This window comes from Orycteropus afer, unplaced genomic scaffold, assembly GCF_000298275.1.
Source record: "Orycteropus afer afer isolate SDZICR_OR568_19922 unplaced genomic scaffold, OryAfe1.0 scaffold00418, whole genome shotgun sequence".
In the NCBI taxonomy this organism is placed as follows: Eukaryota; Metazoa; Chordata; class Mammalia; order Tubulidentata; family Orycteropodidae; genus Orycteropus; species Orycteropus afer.
Genome location: NW_006922005.1, coordinates 2,775,446 through 2,795,033, shown reverse-complemented (window position 1 = coordinate 2,795,033; position 19,588 = coordinate 2,775,446). Strand labels below are relative to the sequence as shown.

General features: G+C 35.5%; 1 protein-coding gene across 1 annotated transcript in view; it reads right to left on the bottom strand.

The window, feature by feature from the left end:
- The window catches only part of PLK4 (polo like kinase 4), a 50,434-nt gene that overhangs the window by 334 nt on the left and 30,512 nt on the right, over positions 1 to 19,588 (bottom strand). Inside the window, exons 7-15 of the mRNA XM_007953835.2 lie at positions 15,507 to 15,868; positions 14,588 to 14,692; positions 14,104 to 14,206; positions 12,777 to 12,926; positions 11,528 to 11,661; positions 11,339 to 11,430; positions 11,051 to 11,195; positions 9,911 to 10,051; positions 855 to 961 (exon numbers count right to left, since the gene is read on the bottom strand). Of these exons, the coding sequence (XP_007952026.1) occupies positions 855 to 961; positions 9,911 to 10,051; positions 11,051 to 11,195; positions 11,339 to 11,430; positions 11,528 to 11,661; positions 12,777 to 12,926; positions 14,104 to 14,206; positions 14,588 to 14,692; positions 15,507 to 15,868 (1,339 nt within the window). The remainder of the gene's footprint in view (positions 1 to 854; positions 962 to 9,910; positions 10,052 to 11,050; positions 11,196 to 11,338; positions 11,431 to 11,527; positions 11,662 to 12,776; positions 12,927 to 14,103; positions 14,207 to 14,587; positions 14,693 to 15,506; positions 15,869 to 19,588) is intronic.

Genomic DNA, 19,588 nt, shown 5'->3' with positions numbered 1-19,588 from the left:
TTTATAATTCCTAAAGAAAGCTGAAAATCTGGATTGCTCATTAAACCAACGGCCCTATTTCTAAAGAAAATACTAAGCTAAACATATTGTGAATACATTTTTATTAAAATGGTAATAATTTTCAAATGATTGTACCAAATAAAATTTGAATATTTATCCTTGGAACACGAGCTCTACTCATTTTACATCTGCATCCTTCCATATTTTGGAGCATTTAAAAGACCTTTTAACAAAGTCTTGCACGAGAAGTTTTTTAAGTAATTGTACTGCATATGTACATATTTCAAGAATTTCCTCTACAATAAGCACTTGTCACCAATTAGCATGTTTGTATTGTTATAGTTACCATTCTACTTACAAAGTTATAGGCTGAAATGTAGAAACCAAGGTACTGCCAGATTCCTACTGCCACATTCCTCATTTTTAGCATGGTGCCTAATACACATTTTTATATAGAATGAAATGTACATTCAAAAAGTCTTTCAAACATTAATCACTTAGATCAGGGAATGTATAGTTTCATATTTGGGAAAATAATTAGGTTAGTTTTTAAAAGAAAGATTCCTCATTTCTAAGTTCTTTTAAATAAACCTTTTAAGCACATTACCTTGAACTCTGAAGTCCACTACTTCTGAAAAGGGGCCATAAAAAGGATCTTATGCCCAACTTAGGCTATGAAGTAATATGCTTACAAGGAACCTAGCCACTTAGAGCAGATGAGCCATCCACCACTTACCCTACATTAATGTAGACAATCAAAATATACATTAAAAAAGACTACATTAACTGATAAAAATAATTTTTAAACAAAATACAGCGAAGAATTGAATCTCACCAGCATTTTAAGAACTTACCTAGTTGTTTGACCATTTGGTGATATATAACTGATAGAAGACACTCCTGCCTGCACGACCAACTGGGATCCATCATTAAACTGAACCCACACAGCTCCACTAGTTAACTAGAAAAAGAATAAGCATAAAAAATTGCTATGCAGTAGAGGATTTCAGGTTCTTAAAAGATAGTGTTTAATATAGTTTTGTATTTTTAAAAAAGCCAACTCTTACATGACTATAAATCTGGGGCTGTGATGATAATAGCATTGAGAATATTCATACTCTTTCATATTATTCATTTAATAGCTAGGGCATTATAATATTAAAAATTGTCTAATTAATCCTGTTTGCCATTAATTTCTATTAAGATATCTGAGTCACCTTTCATTTTTTTCAATACTATTTCTAACCAAGAAGAGTTAAGAAATAAAAGCTACACTTTCTTAAAAGAGGTTTTCATTTTGTTTTTTTGTGCTTAAATCACAGTTCTCCTGTGCCTGATATATAAAACTTTATATCTTAGCCATTGAAACTAGTTCCATTAACAATGATATTTAGAATATGCCATTCCAAACAAAGAGGCATATAAAACTTACTGCCATTGAGTCAATTCCAACTCATAGCAATCCCCATTGGGTTTCCAAGGTAGTAAATTTTTACGGGCTACTTCCTTCCAGAGTGGCTCATGGGTTTGAATTACCAACTTTCTGGTTAGCAGTCAAATGCCTTAGGCATTGTGCCACTAGAGCTCCTTAAGGAGGTATATGGTACAGTGAAAAAGACACAGACACTGGAATTTACATCAAGACTCAGCCAATTTACAAGCGTGTAGGATTGTGCACCACATTCATGTCGGTTTGCCATACAATGGTGGCCTACATGTTCCTGTGATGCTGGAAGCTATGCCACTGGTATTTCCACTATCAGCAGAGTGACTCATAGTGGCCTTGCAATTTTCTGTGATTCATACACATATCATACATTTGATGTTCTGCTTATTAATGGATGTTTGCAGCTGTCCATGCATGGAAATTCTTCAGTGGAGCACCCAGACTAAGATAAACTGGGAAGAAGGAACTGGCAACCTACTGCTGAAAACACTGGCCACTGAAAACATTATGGATAACAGAACACTGTCTGAATAGTCCTGGAAGATAAGCACCTGAGGTTGGAAGGCACTCAAAATATGACTAGGGAACAGCTGCCTCCTGAAAGTAGAGTCCACCTTGATGTGGATGAAACAAAGCTTTTAGGATCTTCAATTGATAATGTAGCACAACTCAAAATGAGAAGAAATAGCCACCGATATCCATTAATAATCAGAATGTGGAATATAGGAAGTATGAATCAAGGAAAAACAGAAATTGTCAAAAATGAAATGTAACACTTGAAGATCGATATCCTAGATATGAAGTGAGCTGAAATGGACTGGTATCGGCCATTTTGAATCAGATAATCCTATGGTCTACTATGGAAGGAGTGACGAAGAGAAATGGTGTTGCATTCATCATTAAAAAGAACATTTAAGATCTAAAGTATAAAGCTGTCAATGATAGGATACTATCCCATATGCCTACAAGAAAGACGAATTAATAATGTATGGAAAACGAAATTGTTCTGCAAATTTTCACCCAAATCACAATATTAATAGCAATAATATACAGTTAATACTATTATTCAAATTTATGCATCAAGTAGTAATGCCAAAGATGAAGAAATTGAAGATTTTTACCAACTTCTGCATTCTGAAATCGATCAAACATGCAATTAAGATACATTGGTAACTACTGGTGACTGCAATGTAAAAGTTAGAAACCAAGATCAGTAGTTGGAAGATAGGACCTCAGTGATAGAAACAATGCTGGAGATCACATGATAGAATTTTGAAAGACCAACAACTTATTCACTGCAAATACCTTTTTTCAAAAACACAAATCATGATTATATACATAATAGCCCTCACCAGACAGTATACAGGAGCTCTGGTAGCGTAGTGCCTACGGCATTTGACTGCTAACCAGACTGTTTAAACCCACCACCCACTCCTCAGAAGGAAGGTTGGGCAATCTACTTCCGTAGTGATACTGCCTTGGAAACCCAAGGAGGGGGTCACCATGAGTCGGGTCCAACTTGACGGCATGTAACAACAACAGACGGGATACACAGAAATCAAACTGACGAAATCTTTGGAAAGAGATGACAGAGCAGCTCAATATCACCTGTCAGAATAAGGCCAGGCGATGACTACTAAACAGATCATTAATTGCTCAAGTGCAAGTTCAAGGTGAAGCTGAAGAAAATGAAACAAGCCCATGAGAGCAAGATACAACCTTGAGTATACCCCACCTGAATTCAGAGACCATCTCAAAATAGATCTGGCACATTGAACACTAATGATCACAGACAAGTTGTATAATATCAAGGATATCATAAATGAAGAAAGTAAAAGGTTGTTGAAAAGACAGAAAATACAAAATGAATGTCAGAAGACACTCTGAAACTTGCTCTCGAAAGGAAAGTAGCCAAAGTGAATGGAACAAATGATGAAGAAAATGAGCTGAGCAGATAATTCAAAGGGTGGCTTAAGAAGACAAAGTAAAGGGCTATAATGAAATGTGCAAAGACTTGGAGTTAGAAAACCAAAAGGGAAGGACATGCTCGTCATTTCTCAACCTAAAAGAATGGAAGAAAAAATTTAATCTTTGCGTTGCAACACTGTAAGATTCTATGGGCAGATTACTGAACTATGAGGAAGCATCAAAAGATGGTGTACCAGGGAGACAGCTCAGGGGGCAGAAGTGTATGGAGGGATGGACACTGGGAAGAGGTAACTATGGGGAGGAAGTGGGAGGGGAGCTGTTGCATTGTGGTCAACTGTAGTCAATGACATGAGACAAAGTATATGTGAACTGCTATATGGAAAGTGAATTTGCTCTGTAAATCTTCACCCAAATCACAATTAAAAAAAAAAAAAAAAAGATTGTGCACAAAGTTACTATACCAAAAAGAACCGGTTCAACAATTTCAGGAGGTAGTATATTTTAAAGATGGTGCTGAAGAAAGAAGCCCAAGCTGCAGTGAATTCCCTGACAAAAAACAAGGCTCCAGGAACTGATGGAATACCAATTAAGATGTTTCAAGAAAAAGATGCAATGTTGGAATTACTCATTCGTCTCTGCCAAGAAATTTGTAAGACAGCTTCCTGGCCAACTTGCTGGAAGACATCCATATGTGTGCCCATTCCAAAGAAAGGTGATCCAATGGAATGTAGAAATTACTCAATAATACTATCAGTATCACATGTAAGTAAAATTTTGCTTAATTCAAGAACAGTTACAGCAATGCACCAACAGGGAAGTATCAGAAATTCAAACTGGATTCACAAGAGAATGTGGAACAGGGAATATCACATGCATCTTGGCGGAAAGCAGAGAATACAAGAAAGATATTTCCTATGTTTTATTGCCTATGGAAAGACATTTGACTGTGTGGATCATAAAAATTATGGATAATGCTGTGAAAAACAGGAATTCTAGAATACTCCATCATGCTCATGCAGAACCCTCACACAGACTGAGAGGCAGTTGTTCACAGTAAGGGGATACTGCAAGGTTTAAAATCAGGAATAATGAGTATCAGGGTTATATCCATTCATAATGTTCCTCTGTATGCAGAGCAGATAATTCAAGAAGGTGGGCTATATTAAGAAGAATGCAGCATCAGGACTAAAGGAAGACTCATTAACAACCTGAGATACGCTGATAATACAACATTTCTTATTGAAAATGAAGAAGTCTTGAAGAATTTACTTACGAAGATCAAAGACTACAGCCTTCAGTATGGTTACACCTCAACATAAAACAAAAACCCTCACAATGGATGAATAAAGGATATCATGATAAATGGGTAAAATGGTGAAGTTGTCAAAGATTTCATTTTACCTGAATCCACCAGTCAATGGCCATGGAAGCAGCAGTCAAGAAATCAGGTGACATTTAGATCAACCGACCATGGGAGATCAGAAGGGCAGTATTTGCACCCAGAGATAGCTTAGAGGGCAGGAATGCATAGGAAAGAAGGGCATGGGGAAAAAGTCACCACAAGGAGGATGAGGGAAGAGAGTTGTTATATTATGGGGATTGCAATCAAACTCATGAAATGCATATGAACTGTTGTATGTAAAACAAATTTGCTGTATAAACTTTCATCCAAATTGAAGATGGAGGAATAGGCAGACAAGAAGCACAGACCCTCTTCAACAAAGAAGAGAAAAACCAATTGACAGGATACAGAAGATAATCCCGGAACCCTGAGCTCTGAAAGGAACTATACAGAAGTGGATTAGGCACCAAGCAGTGGAAAAACCTAAACGAAAACAGTGAGTACAGAGACAGTAGCTGCTGTAGACTGTCAGCTACTCTGACGGGACCAACAGCCTGAATATTTCCAAGTGGTGTTTGTAAGGCCACAGTAAGGAGAAGAGGACGTACAAAAGTGAGGTTAAAGAGAAGTTTTTATTCTGAGTTTCTGGGGGAGGTTTACGGGCCCACGAGAGGGGCCCGGGCAAGGTTCACGGGTCCCTAAGAGGGGCCCGGGAAATCGCACCGCATGGCTGGGGAGGGGAGGGTTTATAGTCTTGTGGAGGACCTAAGCGGGGACACTAAGGAAATAGTGGGGTCCAATTAGCTGTTAGTATGGGTCTGTACTTAATTAGCATGAGGGGGTTTCACAAGAGGAAGCTTGCCACTGCATGGGACTTTCCAGTCTGGGCGGGTTCTGTCACTTCGGTTGTCTTATCAGGCTGTCTCATCAGGGCTTGACACCCGGAGGAAGCTGCTAACTGAAATGTTGGTGGCTTGGGTTTGCTTCAGCCTAACAGTGTTGGGACCTGAGAATTGACCTAAAGATAAGCCCTGGTCACCAAGGGCTGCAAGGATGACTGCGCTGGTAGCCTATGACTAGGAAGGGAAACAGCAAGGAGGGAGACAACCTGAGCTATTGACTTTCTGCTGTCCAGAGGGTACAGCCATTGTCATTGTTTACACGTGGCAGCCATTTTGGATATTTAAAGTGACTGAGTATGCAGCCATTTTGAATGTTTACAAGCAGCAGCCATTTTCGATATTTAAAGTGACCGAGAGCACAGCCATTTTGAATCTTTACAAGCAGCAGCCATTTTCGATATTTAAAGTGACCGAGAGCACGGCCATTTTGAATCTTTACAAGTGGCAATCATTTTGGATTTTAAAGTAATAGCGTTTTCTTTCAGATTCCGGGGACCTAAGAACAGGCTCTATTTGCCACGGTTGGCAGGGACATATGAGAAGCTGACAACAGGAAAGGAGACAGGTGGTGAGTGTATACGTGATGTCAAATAATGAATACAGGAACACAGTACCCTGCTTGTGTAGATAACATACAAAGAAAACAAAATCGTGGCCAAGTCACTCCCACATACAATCACCAATTAAACATAAACACAAAAACGTCACAATTCCTCGGAGACAACAGAGCATCACAGTCCACACAAAGAAGCAAGATAAAGCAGAAGAAACAAGGGACCAGGATACAGACCCAAAACACATCCCTGAGGAAGATGCAGCACTGGAACTCCTTGATAAGGAATTCAAAAGCATTATATTTAGGTATCTTCAATAAATTCAGAGACAAATCAAGTAAAACACAGAGAAAACCCCAGGACAATTTCAAAAGACAATATAGGAACAAAATGACAAAATAAATGAGAAATCAGAAATGATACAAAATCTACACAGAGAAATACAAAAGATTAATACTAAATTTTCAGAAATAGATAAGACATTGAATGGGCAAAGGAGCAGAATTGAATCAAAGGAAGACAAAATTAGTGAGATTGAAGGCAAATACCTGAATACTTCTTTCGAAAGGAATCAATCAGAAAAAAAGATCAAAACAAAATGAAGAAAGCCTAAAGTTCATGTTGGATACCATCAAAAGGAATAACCTACGTATAATTGGAATTCCAGAACAAGAAGAGACAAATAAAACCACAGGGAAAACTGTCGAAGATTTGTTGGAAGACAGTTTTCCTGATATGATGAAAGGAAGAATATATCCATTCAGGAAGTCCAACAAACCCCAAACAGGATAGACTCCAAAAGAAAATCACCCAGATATATCATCATCAAACTTATCAAAACCAAAGACAAAGAAAGAATCATGAAAGCAGTATGGAAAAAATGAAAAGTTACCTACAAGGGGCAACCAGTAAGACTAAGCTCGGATTTCTCTACAGAAACCATGCAGGCAGAAGACAATGGGATGGTATATATAAAACACTGAAAGAGAAAAATTTGCAACCACGAATTATGTACCCAGCAAAACTGTCCCTCAAATATGATGGTGAAATTAGGCCATTTCCAGATGAGCAGAAATAAGGGAATTTGTTAAAACCAGATCAACCTTACAAAAGATGCTACAGGGAGCCCTTTGGACAGAGAAGCAACAACAGCCAACAATAACTGATCATTAACACACATGATGATATAACCCAGAAACTAACACAGCTATGAAAGTATCCAAAGTAAATAAGCCTTCAAGACTGTAAACAGGGAATTAGAGATATCAATTGACAAATGAGGACAACTACAAAGAGGGAAAAAACTGTGTCGCTACAGAACTTCTAGATGGTAGAGAAGTCAAGACAACTACAAGATAGGATGGACTATTCTAAACTTGGGAAGGAAATTATAAATCACAGGGTAACCTCAAAGGAAAATGATAAATCTTTACATCAAAAAAGAAGACCAGCACAAATATTCAGCAAATACTAAAACAATAGCAATGAAGGAAGTAAAAGCATGATTCATAAACAAAACGAGCTCAGCACAGAAAATTATATGGAACAAAGAAACTGATACCACAAAAAAGCACATAACAAAAATGCAGCAACAAATTCATATTTGCTGATAATTACATATTTGGCAAGGGACTTACCTCTAAGATATATAGCAGAAGAGTGGATGACCAAACTATGGTACATACACATAATGGAATGCTATGTAGCACTAAAGAATGGAGTCTGCAAAACACGTAATATGGGTGAACTTGGAGGACATTATGTTGAGTGACATATAAGTCAATCACAGAAGAACAAATATAGTACTAGTTCGTTGTTGTGGAGGGTCAAGGAAAGGTTTACATATGGAGGGAAACTTTCTTTGTTGGTTATCACGGGTGGGAGGGCAGGGGAGAGAATACTGCAAAAAAAAAAAAAAATGCATTGACCCATGTCACTTTAGTTTTGTGTATTTCACTGTACATAAATTATATTTCATTAAAATGCATTTTAAAAAAACTAAAAATCTTTCATCCAAATTACAATTAAAAAATAAAAAGAAATCAGGTGACATACTGCAATGGGTAAATATGCTGCAAAACATCTCTTTAAAAAAATCTTGAAAAAGTAAAACTGTGACCTTGAGGACTAATGTGATATGCTTGACCCAAGCCATGGTTATTTTCACTTGCCTTCTATGCATGCAAAAGTTGGACAATGAATAAAGAAATACCAAAGAAGAAATGACGCATTTGAATTATGGTGTTGGCAAAGAACGCTGACTATAATATGGACTGCCAGAGGAAGAAAATCTGTCTAGGAATAAGTACAGCCAAAATACTCCTTAGAAGCAAGGATGGAAAGACTTGGATTTCTGTACTTTGGACATGTTATCAGGAGGAACCATTCCCTGGAGAAGGATATCATGGTTGTTAGAGGTTCAGTGAAAAAGAGGAAGAGCTTCAATGATATGGATTGACACAGTGCCTGCAAAACTGGTTTCAAGAACAGCCAATGACTGTGAAGATGGCACAAGACTGAGCAGTGTTTCATTCTATTGTCCAAAGGGTCACTATGAGTCATAACTGACTCAATAGCACCAAAGAATAACAAACAGTACTACATTAGTCAATCAACCCCTATTAGTCATAAACTAAACTAACTGCTATTGAGTCAGATCCGATTCAAAGCAATCCCTACTTGGGTTTCCGAGGCAGTTATCACTACGGAAGTAGTTTGTCCACCTTCCTTCTGAGGAGTGGGTGGTGGATTTGAACCACTAGCCTTCTGGTTAGCAGTCAAATGCCTTAGGCACTATGCCACCAGAGCTCCTTAATTAGTCATAATCTTCTGATATATGAAAGATAATAGCACAAACACTACTGTTGTTTGGGGGATAAATGAGACAATGTACATAAAAAACATGGCACATATTCACACCTACATAAGATTCTGTTAAGTCTGAAACGTAGAAATATGCAAATCCTTTCCTGCCTGAAACAGTTTCTCTAGTAATATATATTACAAAGTTTTCTAAATTTAAAATATCCCTGACATTCCTCTGCATTCTTCACAATTAACTATTATTATGACCTGGACTGTAAAACATAATGGTAAAATGAGGACATCTAGGCCGTATCAAGGAGCTCTAGTAGCATAGTGCCTGAGCCACTTGACGGCTAACCAGAAGGCTGGCGGTTCAAACCCACCAGCCACTCCTCGGAAGGTTGGGCGGGCAATCTACTTCCGTAGTGATACTGCCTCAGCAACCCAAGGAGGGGTCACTATGAGTCGGGGTGACTCAACAGCACATAACAACAACAACAACAGGCCCAATCAAAGAAGCCTTGAAAGTACAGTGGTTGTGTGCTAAAAGGTCAGCAGTTCAAGCCCACCAGGGGCTCTGGTGTGAGAACAATGAGGCAATCTGCTTCTATAAAGATTACAGTCTTGGAAACCCTACAGGGTAGTTCTACTGTCCTACACAGGGTCGTTATGAGTTGGAATCGACTATACAACTCTATGGCAATGGGAAGTGGTTTTAGTTTAGGCCCTTCAAGCAATCTGTTATCATTATTATCTAGAATTTTAAAACATGTAAAAAAAATACACTGATATATTTAATGATATAAACAATGGGATTAAACATTTTCTTATAGAGAAATAGTGAAAATAATTTATATTTTTTATTAATTAATTACTGGGAAAACAAAAGAAATTCATAATGAGAATATTCATTTTCCTAGAAACTTCTCACCTGTGTAGCCCAACCAACATTTTTCACAAAAACAGATTTCAAAAGTTGTGCTGATTTAGGAAGACAATCTTTTAGGCTACTAGAAGAGATGTTTGCTCTAGAAGCTGTAGCTGTAAGGCCAAGTTCTTCACTTGTAACCATCTACAAATTGTAAAGGACAGGAACATATTACTCCTCAGCATTTTTATAAACAAATTTCACCAAAGTAGAAAACAATTTTCATTACAGAATATTTAAAAACCAAAAATTTAAAGTGTAAAATATAATCATCGCATTATTGAAAACTAGAAAAATAAAGGGAAAAAAAAATCACACAATCACTGTTCACTTTATTTTTTTCATCTTTTTGCTCCAAAGTACAATTTTTCTTAGTTGCAGTCATAGTATATATGCGTATCTATTAAGTACATACACACATATCTATTTCTTTAAAGATATATTTTTGTTTCACTAGTCTTCACTAGCCATCACTTTCGTTAAGTTCACTGAGTAAAAATATTATGAATTTATTTAAACATGTGCCTACAACAGATATTTAGGAAGTTTATGATGTTAACTAGTAAAAATATAACACTAATATATTTGTTAATGAATTTAACTTTTTCTCAAAGAGGTAAGGTTAGGTGTCAATGAAGTAACAAAAGTGAGACCATGTTCACTACCCTGAGTCCAAAAGAACTAGATGGTGTATAGCTACCACTATCAACCATTCTTGATCAGGACCCTGATAGAAGGAAGAAAAACATGGAACAGAACTCAAATTCATAAAAGTTTAGCCTTAACTGAACCAAGTGAGACCAGAGGATTTTCCAAGACTAACTGCCCTGAGTTACTCTTTAAACCCTGAAGTGAAACTATCCTCTGAGGTCAGAGAAATAGCCATAAGGAAGAAATCATCCATAAGGAAATTAAGGAGTTGGGGAAGAGAGTTCCAGAACAGATGTATAGCATGTGATGAAGTAGAGTTTGACTTGTTCAAAGAACTAAAAGAAGACCTAGAAAGCATGGGATGATGTAGCTCAGGATGAGGCTGGAAAAGTAGGTAGGTGACAGGTCACAGTAAGGAGTTTTAATTTCATATCAAGGTCATTAGGCAATCATTGAGGGTTTAAAGTACAAAAGTTTCATATATTTACTTACAGAAGGATTAAGTATTGGTGCGTGTTTTAGAGAAGTAGCATTATTCATGATCATTGTATTTAAAGACAGTGTATCTCTCACCAGGTAATTTGGATCCATAGGAGGAGGTGATAAGGACTTAGGTGAACTTGTACTGCTAGGTTTTCTGAAGGAGAAAGAAATGTTCAAATGTTTCTTTAAAGTTTTCAATTCACAGAAAAACTAATATTTATAATGAAAATACCAAGTAATTTTTTTAAACATAGCCAATAAAATTTAGCCGTATTTTAAAAAGTTCCAAACATTTACCTTCCTATAATTATAGGGAAAAAGGGAGTACTTCCACTTTTCTTTTCCTCTTCTGAAATTACAGTTTCCAATGCTAAACAAATACGATGACTCTATTTCAAAAGAAAAGTGCTTTCTATCATTATTTCACCTATGTAATTTACACTCACTGTTAATTTGTGTGAAAATATACTATATGTTGTTACAGACCTCATTAGCATGGTCCATATACACTTTCACTTCCTCTTTCAAGCTATTAACTTCACTTTCACCTTTCAAGGTATAAGATTTTCCATTCTTTTCAATCATCTGAATAAAATCTTCTGTTTTGTGTATTTTTGCTCCTAAAACAAGATAAAAAAACTATTATTTTATCATTTCTTTAAATATCCCTACACTTATACTCATTATCACATCATTACATATAGTTCCTAGATGAAGGTACCATTTATATTCATTTATTGACCATTAATAAAATGTAATTCTCAAAAGTATTCAATAAATACAGGCCATGCATTTTCTTTTCTACATATACCTGGCTAAAGTCTAATACTTTTTAATGACATTTTAAAAAAATCATTGCTTTCATACAAAAATATAACTGAATGATAGCTATGATATTATATACTATGTGTGCTACATGAATTCCTTAAAACAGAAACTTTACAGATTAAAGAGTTACAGAATATATTAGAAAATAAAATTTTTCATAATTTGGCATATGTCCATTTGAGTTTTCAAACAAGACATAGGATATTATTCATTTCATGTAATTTTTATACCATCTATCTGGGGCCAAACTGGAAAGAGGACTGGTATACATACTACAGGATAAATTGTTTTCAGGAAGGTATATATAATAAATATTTTAGTTAATATGATTTGATAAATAGTATACTATATAATTAATGGGAGCTATGGTAGCACAGTGGCTAAGACACTTGCCTGCTGACCAGAAGGCTGGCGGTTCAAACCCACCAGCCACTCACTCCTCGGAAGGAAGGTTGGGCAATCCTACTTCCGTAGTGATACTGCCTCGGAAACCCAAGGAGGGGTTGCTATGAGTCAGGTTTGACTCGACGGCACATAACAACAACAACATATAATTAATAGGAGCTCTGGTGGCATAGTGCCTAAGGCACTTGACTGCTAACTAGAAGGCTGGTAGTTCAAACCCACCAGCCACTCCTTGGAAGGAAGATTGGGCAATCTACTTCTGTAGTGATACTGCCTCGGAAACCCAAGGAGGGGTTGTTATGAGTTGGGTCCGACTTGATGGCACATAACAACAACAACAACAAATACAATTAATACATATAGTTATATATATATATGTATATATATATATATTACAGACTTGCTGTGCTACATTAAAAACTTAAGCAAACAAACCACAACTAGTAAAGTACATACTGAAGAGGAAAACAAAAAAAAATTACCATAACTAGATGGTACTTACCATCATAAAACCAAACCTCAAAATCTGCACCAGGGGAATTCTCCATCAAAATGCATTTAGCATATTTTGTAAAGTAAGTGATTTTAGGAGATTTTGATCTTACAAGCTGTACAAATCTGGAAGCATATTGGTATTTTTTCCAGTACTTTTCTAGAGGGATAAATGCAAAAAAGAAAATTACCTAATATGGGAATAAAACTGTTGACTTGATAGATACATTCTATTAAAATTTAATATTGATTTCTACTTGTCTTCAAATATTCTCATTAATAGGTCTCTAATCCCATTGGTGGTGTTGCTAATCCCATTAGCAAAATAAAAATACTTTAGAGATACAAGTCTAGTCATTTAAATTTAAACTAAAGATAGCATAATAAATTCCTAAGAAATATATTATTAAAAACATCTAATAGCTAGTATCGTAATTATGAGAAGCAATTGACTTTTAGGGATAAAAAAAGTTGTTTTTTAAAATTTTTATTTATTTCTTCCCTGCATCCACCTCTTCCTTTGTCCTTCCTTCCCAATAGTAGCTCTTTTTTAGTTAATGAAGCATAGAATTTTATAATCCTAATATATAAACTTTCCTGTTCCCCATAACTATGATTATTTATAGTATTTAATATTCTTATCTAACAGATTTGATTTCTAACAGTGTTCAACTGGATATATTTTTTTTGTTTATTTCTAAAATTTACCTCAGTGAACTCTTATTAGTCAGTACTTATTTCCTCAATCCATAAAATCTCTAAAACTGAGTTAGGAGTCAAATTTGGTTAAGCACATAATAAATGATCATTTAGGTAACAAAGTAATGATTTAAAAGTTAAAAACAAGATACAAAAAAACAAAGCAAACTCACTGCTGTCCAGTCAGATCTGACTCATAGTGATCCCTCCTTGAGTTTCTGAGGCGGCATCTCTACGGAAGTAAATTGCCCAATCTTCCCTCCGTGGAGTGGCTGGCGGGTTTGAACCGCCAGCCTTGTGGTTAGCAGTCAAATGTCTTAGGTACTATGCTACCAGAGCTCCCATGGTTCAAGACAAATTAGTAACTAAACAAGTACACAAATTATATATGTGATATACAATTGATATTTTAGAGTTAGTTTTCTCTGGGATTAGTAGAATAAAGTATTATTATAAACAAAATATGAATAAACACTAGATTAAAAAATCATACCACATCTCACCAGCTATAAAATATCTGAATATGATCTGTAGCCTGAATGAAGTCAAGATATTTACAACCTATCATATCCATGTATATATACCTTATGTATATAAAAATGCATTATCTAAATTTATTACCCAGTAAATTTCCATACCTGGCAAATTGTCAAAGCTATACCTACTGATGTTATCAGTAGGTGAGGGTGGTCTATCAGCAAGAGGAAAACCTCTTCCATCATGTGGATAATAGATAGTGATCTGTCAAAAAAAAAAAAATTTTAAGAGCTCTCATTATACACCATTAAGTCATAATACTATATTTTATTATTAAAAATTATGATGTTAAATGTAACATTGAATATGATTTTATTGAAAAATGCTGCATATTCTTAAAAGTAGTATTTTCAATCATTTTAAAAGCAAGCCCAAACTTTAAGTTATTACTAAACATATTTATTATTTTAAAAACTACACTAATTTAAATGTTTGTTATTCTAGTTTTTGAATTCCAGAAACAATACCTTAGTAGGAAAATTGATTTAAAAAATTTTTTTAAAGATATCATTGTAAAATGAATTGGAATGCTGAATATTTAGGTGATGACTGAAGTTGCAAGTTAATAGAGTAAATGTACATTACCATATTTCCATCACTAGATATTTGAAGAACTTCTTTCACATATTCTTGAGATGTATATTCCTTTAGAAGTTCCACACATACCTCCTCTGAATCAAGTATGCTCACCTAAAAAACAAAAGCATCATCAATAATAATTCTCTTGTTTACTAGAACAGCCTTGGCATACCTAAGAAAAAAGTACTTAACCATGGCAGGAACAAAATTTGAAGTGAAAAATCAAATAGCTGTTTCCCCAGGTCCACCAGCCTGGACCACAGGTACATCTGAGCACAGCTGTGAACCATATGGATCAAAACTAAGAATGTATAATGAAGTGTGAAATGATAACCAATGAGCAGAATGAAAGCAGATGGCAGGGTGGAGAATAAGGACTTTGAAAAGACAATGGTGAAGGTGAAATGGGAAACAAAGGACAAATAGGATGAACATAGAAAATTTAACAGACAACAACCACCATTCTCAATTTATTCATGATTCTTTAAAACTAAACTGAATTTTATACATAGTCTTTTTAATTTTCAGATTAAGAATATAAAAATTATAATATATTCTGTAGTTTATAGTTTTGAGATCAGATTGTAGAAACAACAAAAACAAAGGGATAATATTAAATTTTAATTTGGTGAGTGGAATTATAAATACTATTTCATAATACAGCTAGCATTATTTTCATGTTTTTCACTGTCAATAACTTAAAATCCAAAACAGTATCAATTCACCGTTTTTCAAGTATGCAGAGGGAAACAAGAGGTATTTTCCCATAAATACTCCATCTGTTTTCTCTTTCGATGAGTTTATCACATACATACCCCAAAATATAGGGACATTATAGGGAATTAAAAAACCCACCAAGTTTGATACTAAAAACCATATTTTAAAGAAAATTGTCATATAGTAACTTAAAAAACAGTAGACATACCACAGCCTTTTTGGTTTTCTGTCTTATTGGTTTTAACCTGTGAGCAGTCAAAGGAGATGTAATGCTTCGTAATGTATTTTTCTGACAACTTGATGGTGGCTCCATGCTCCTCGTCTTGCTTTGTTCAGAAAGAGGATTACAGCCAAATACAGTTTCTTGTTGAATTATCTCAGGTTTACTGTGAAGTGTAGGCACATATTTCAGCTGTTTTACAGAATGAGTATTATCAGAAGTATCAGTGTTCTTTTTTGCTCTTTTATCAGTCCAGGCATTTCTTGAGATGTCCTTTTGCAAACCTGAATGGCCCTGGAAATCTCTGTTTGGTCTAATGCTGTGGTGTTCAATAGGTTCTCTTAAATGAGCTGTAATAGATACATATAATAAAACAATTCACTGAATAACTCAAGAGCAAAGTCTACAGAAAACAATGACATGCTGGTATAATAGTTTTTTAAGGAACAAATGCAATCTAATAAAAAAGAGAAAGAGATCATACTTTTTCTAAAAATAAGCAGTCAGAGATATAACATAACAAAATAATGACTTTGACATTTTTAATCCATGTTTAGAGGAATACCTTTAACATTCTCAGACTAAGAAAGATTTTAATATAAAATTAATTTTCAATTAAGACTAAAAGTAAATTCACCAAACTCACTGCCAATGAGTCAATCCCAACTCATAGTGACCCCTATTGGGTTTCCTAGGCTGTGAATCTTTACGGAAGTAGATCACCCCATCTCCCTTCCGCAGAGGAGCTGGTGGGTTTGAACCACTCACCTTCACTTAGCAAAAAGATACCTTATCTACACTACACTACCAGAGTTCCTGAGGGTACCTTAGGGTACTTACTAATTCTCAAACATGCAACTACCAATGGTCTAACAAAAGCAGATTTGAGAGGAATTCCCAAATAGTCATTTTACACATTAAAAATATGTAAATTTATAATCTTTAAGATAAAGACTATCTATCCTACTATTAATTTAAAAATATGCAACTTAAAGCATAAGGACTAATATATGGGTTTAGTACTATTATTAATACTTAGTACTGCAAGTGTAACTACACCCACATTTTAAAAAATTCTTAGTAAAATCGAATCAACTGAATTTTAACAATTTGTAGTCTATTTGGTTTTAGAATTCACAAAGGAATATCTTTTTTAAAGCCCTTAAATGATTAGACTGCATAAGCTATTAGTAATTTTTCAATGCTAAACTAAAAATTTGTATTGAAATTTTTCCTTAAATGACTTTACTGTTTTTACTCTCACTATGACAGCAACTCCTCAGAAGGAAGGTTGGGTAATCTACTTCTGTAGTGATACCGCCTTGGAAACTCAAGGAGGGGTTGCTGTGTCAGATCTGACTCTATGGCAGCACGTTTGGTTTTTGGTTTATGACAAAAAATTTTATATTAAATAGTGTATTTAAAGTTACTGCAGCAGTACTAGATGACTATAACCAAAGTTACTTTTCCATCTCAGACACCTCCATGTTACCAAATAAGAATATCTATAAACTTAACAGAAGGTAAAGTGTAAGATTAATTCCATGGCAGTTTTACAGATTAAAAAAACAAATGTAAGTTATTCATCCCAACCACTGCATATGAAAAGATTAATTCCCTTTGGGGCTACTGAAAAGAGTACACACTAAAAAAAAAAAAAAAAAAAAGAACAGACTCTTGAGATGATATAACAACTCTGCTTAAATTACAGCTATATTATATGGTCTTTGTCTATGAGGTAACACAATACCTAGTTAAAAAAAAAAAAAAAAGTTTCCCCCTATCCATATGCTTCTATTTTCTTTCATTATTTTCCAGCTTACCTTCTGTGAATCTGTCATGTTCATTAACTAGAAATGTTTAACCTTTAAACTATATCCATATATAAAAAGTTTATGTTTTAGTAGCAGTACACTTTAGCATATGTGAAGTCCCATTAATAAGCCATGATGTCCATATCAACTTAGTACTTAAAAATAAAATCAATTATCTTTCAATTACTTTATACGCTCTGTTGGAAAACAAAGTCAGTGCCATCAAGTTGATTCTGACTCACAGTGAACCCTCCTTGGGTCTCCAAGGTGGTATCTCTATAGATGTAGATTGCCCAGTCTTCCTTCTGAGGAGTAGCTGGTGGGTTTGAACCGCCAGCCTTCTGGTTAACAGTCAAGTGCCTTAGGCACTATACCACTAGAGCTCCGATAGCCACAGTTAGTTGGTGTAAGAGCAGAGGGTTTAAGAATAAAGTCTTAGTCAGACTGCTTGGGTTGGAATCCTAACTCAACTATCTAATGGCTGTGTAACTTGGGCAAATTAAGCTCTGTGTATCAGTATTTCCTCATCTGTAAAAATGGAGATAATGACATTCTCTTCCACAAGTTTTCTGAGAGAATATAGTAAGTTAATAACATATTTAAGCATTAAGAAAAATGGTTGACCTATAGTAAATACTCAAAATGTGCTCAGTTATTATTACTATTATAAATCTTTATTTATTAACACCATTACTTGTCTGTCAGTTTGTCGTACTATGGTGGCTTGCGTGATCCTATGCCACCGGTATTTCAAATCTCAGCAGGGTCACCCATGGTGGATAGGTTTCAGCTGAGCTTCCAGACTAAGACAGACTCAAAAGAAGGAAGGGGCCATCCATTTCTCAAAGAACTGGCCAGTGAAAACCTTATGAACAGCAGTGAGACACCATCTCATATATTACTGGAAAACTTTATGAATAGCCCTGAAACACTGCCCGATTCAGTGCTGCAAGATGAGCCCCTTAGGGCAGAAGGCACTCAAAAGACACCTGGGAAAGAGCTGTCTCCTCAGAGGAGAGCCAACCTTAATGATGTGGAAGCTTTTAGGACCTCCACGTGCTGATGTGGCACGACTCAAAATCAGAAGAAACAGCTTCAAACATCCGTATATAATTGGAACATGGAATGTATGAAGTATGAATCTGGGAAAATTGGAAGTTTTCAAAAATGAAATGGAACACATAAAGATCAACATTCTAGGCATTAGTGAACTGAAATGGACTGGTTTTGGCCATTTTGAATGACAATCATATGAACTACTAAGCTAGGAATGACAATTTGAAGAGGAATGACATGGCATTCAATGTTACAAAGAATGTTCCAAGATCTATCCTGAAGTATAATGCTGTCAGTGATAGGATAATACATATACCTACAAGGAAGACAAGTTAATACTACTATTATTCAAATTTATGCACAAACCACCAAAGCCAAAGATGAGGAAATTGAGGATTTTTACCAACTTCTGCAGTCTGAAATTGACCAAATAATGCAATCACAATATGTCGACTATCACTGGTGATTGGAACATAAAAGTTGGAAACAAAGCACTACCACCAGTAGTTGGAAAATACAGCCATGATGACAGATGTAACATTGGCGATCGCATGACAGAATTTTGCCAAGACTAACAACTTACTTGTTGCAAATATCTTTTTTCAACAATATAAAACCAACCAAAAACCAAACTCACTGCCATTGGGTAGGATTTGACCCATAGCAATCCCTCCTTGGGTTTCTGAGGCACTATCTCTATGGAAATAGATTGCTCATCCTTCCTTTCAGGGAGTGGCTGGTGGCTTTGAACCACAAGCCTCTGGTTAGCAGTCAAATACCTTAGGCACTATGCCACCAGAACTCCCTCAACAATATAAGCTGTAGCTATATACATGGACTTCACCAGATTGACTACATCTTTGGCAAGAGGTGATAGAGAAGCTAAGTATCTTTAAATAAAACAAGGCTAGGAGCTATCTGTGGAACAAACCATCAACTGCTCATATCCAAGTTCAAGATGAAACTGAAGACAATTAAAAGAAGTCCACAAGAGCCAAAATATGACTTTGATTACATCCTTCTTAAATTTAGAGACCATCTAAATTTAGATGGACTGAACATCAGTGACCAAAAACTTGAGGAATTGTAAGATGGCATCAAGAGTATCATCCATGTAGAAAGCAAAAGGTCATTTTAAAGAAAGGAAGGGGAGTTCCAGCAAGATGGCGGACTAGGCAGAAAGACTGCACAGACCCTCTT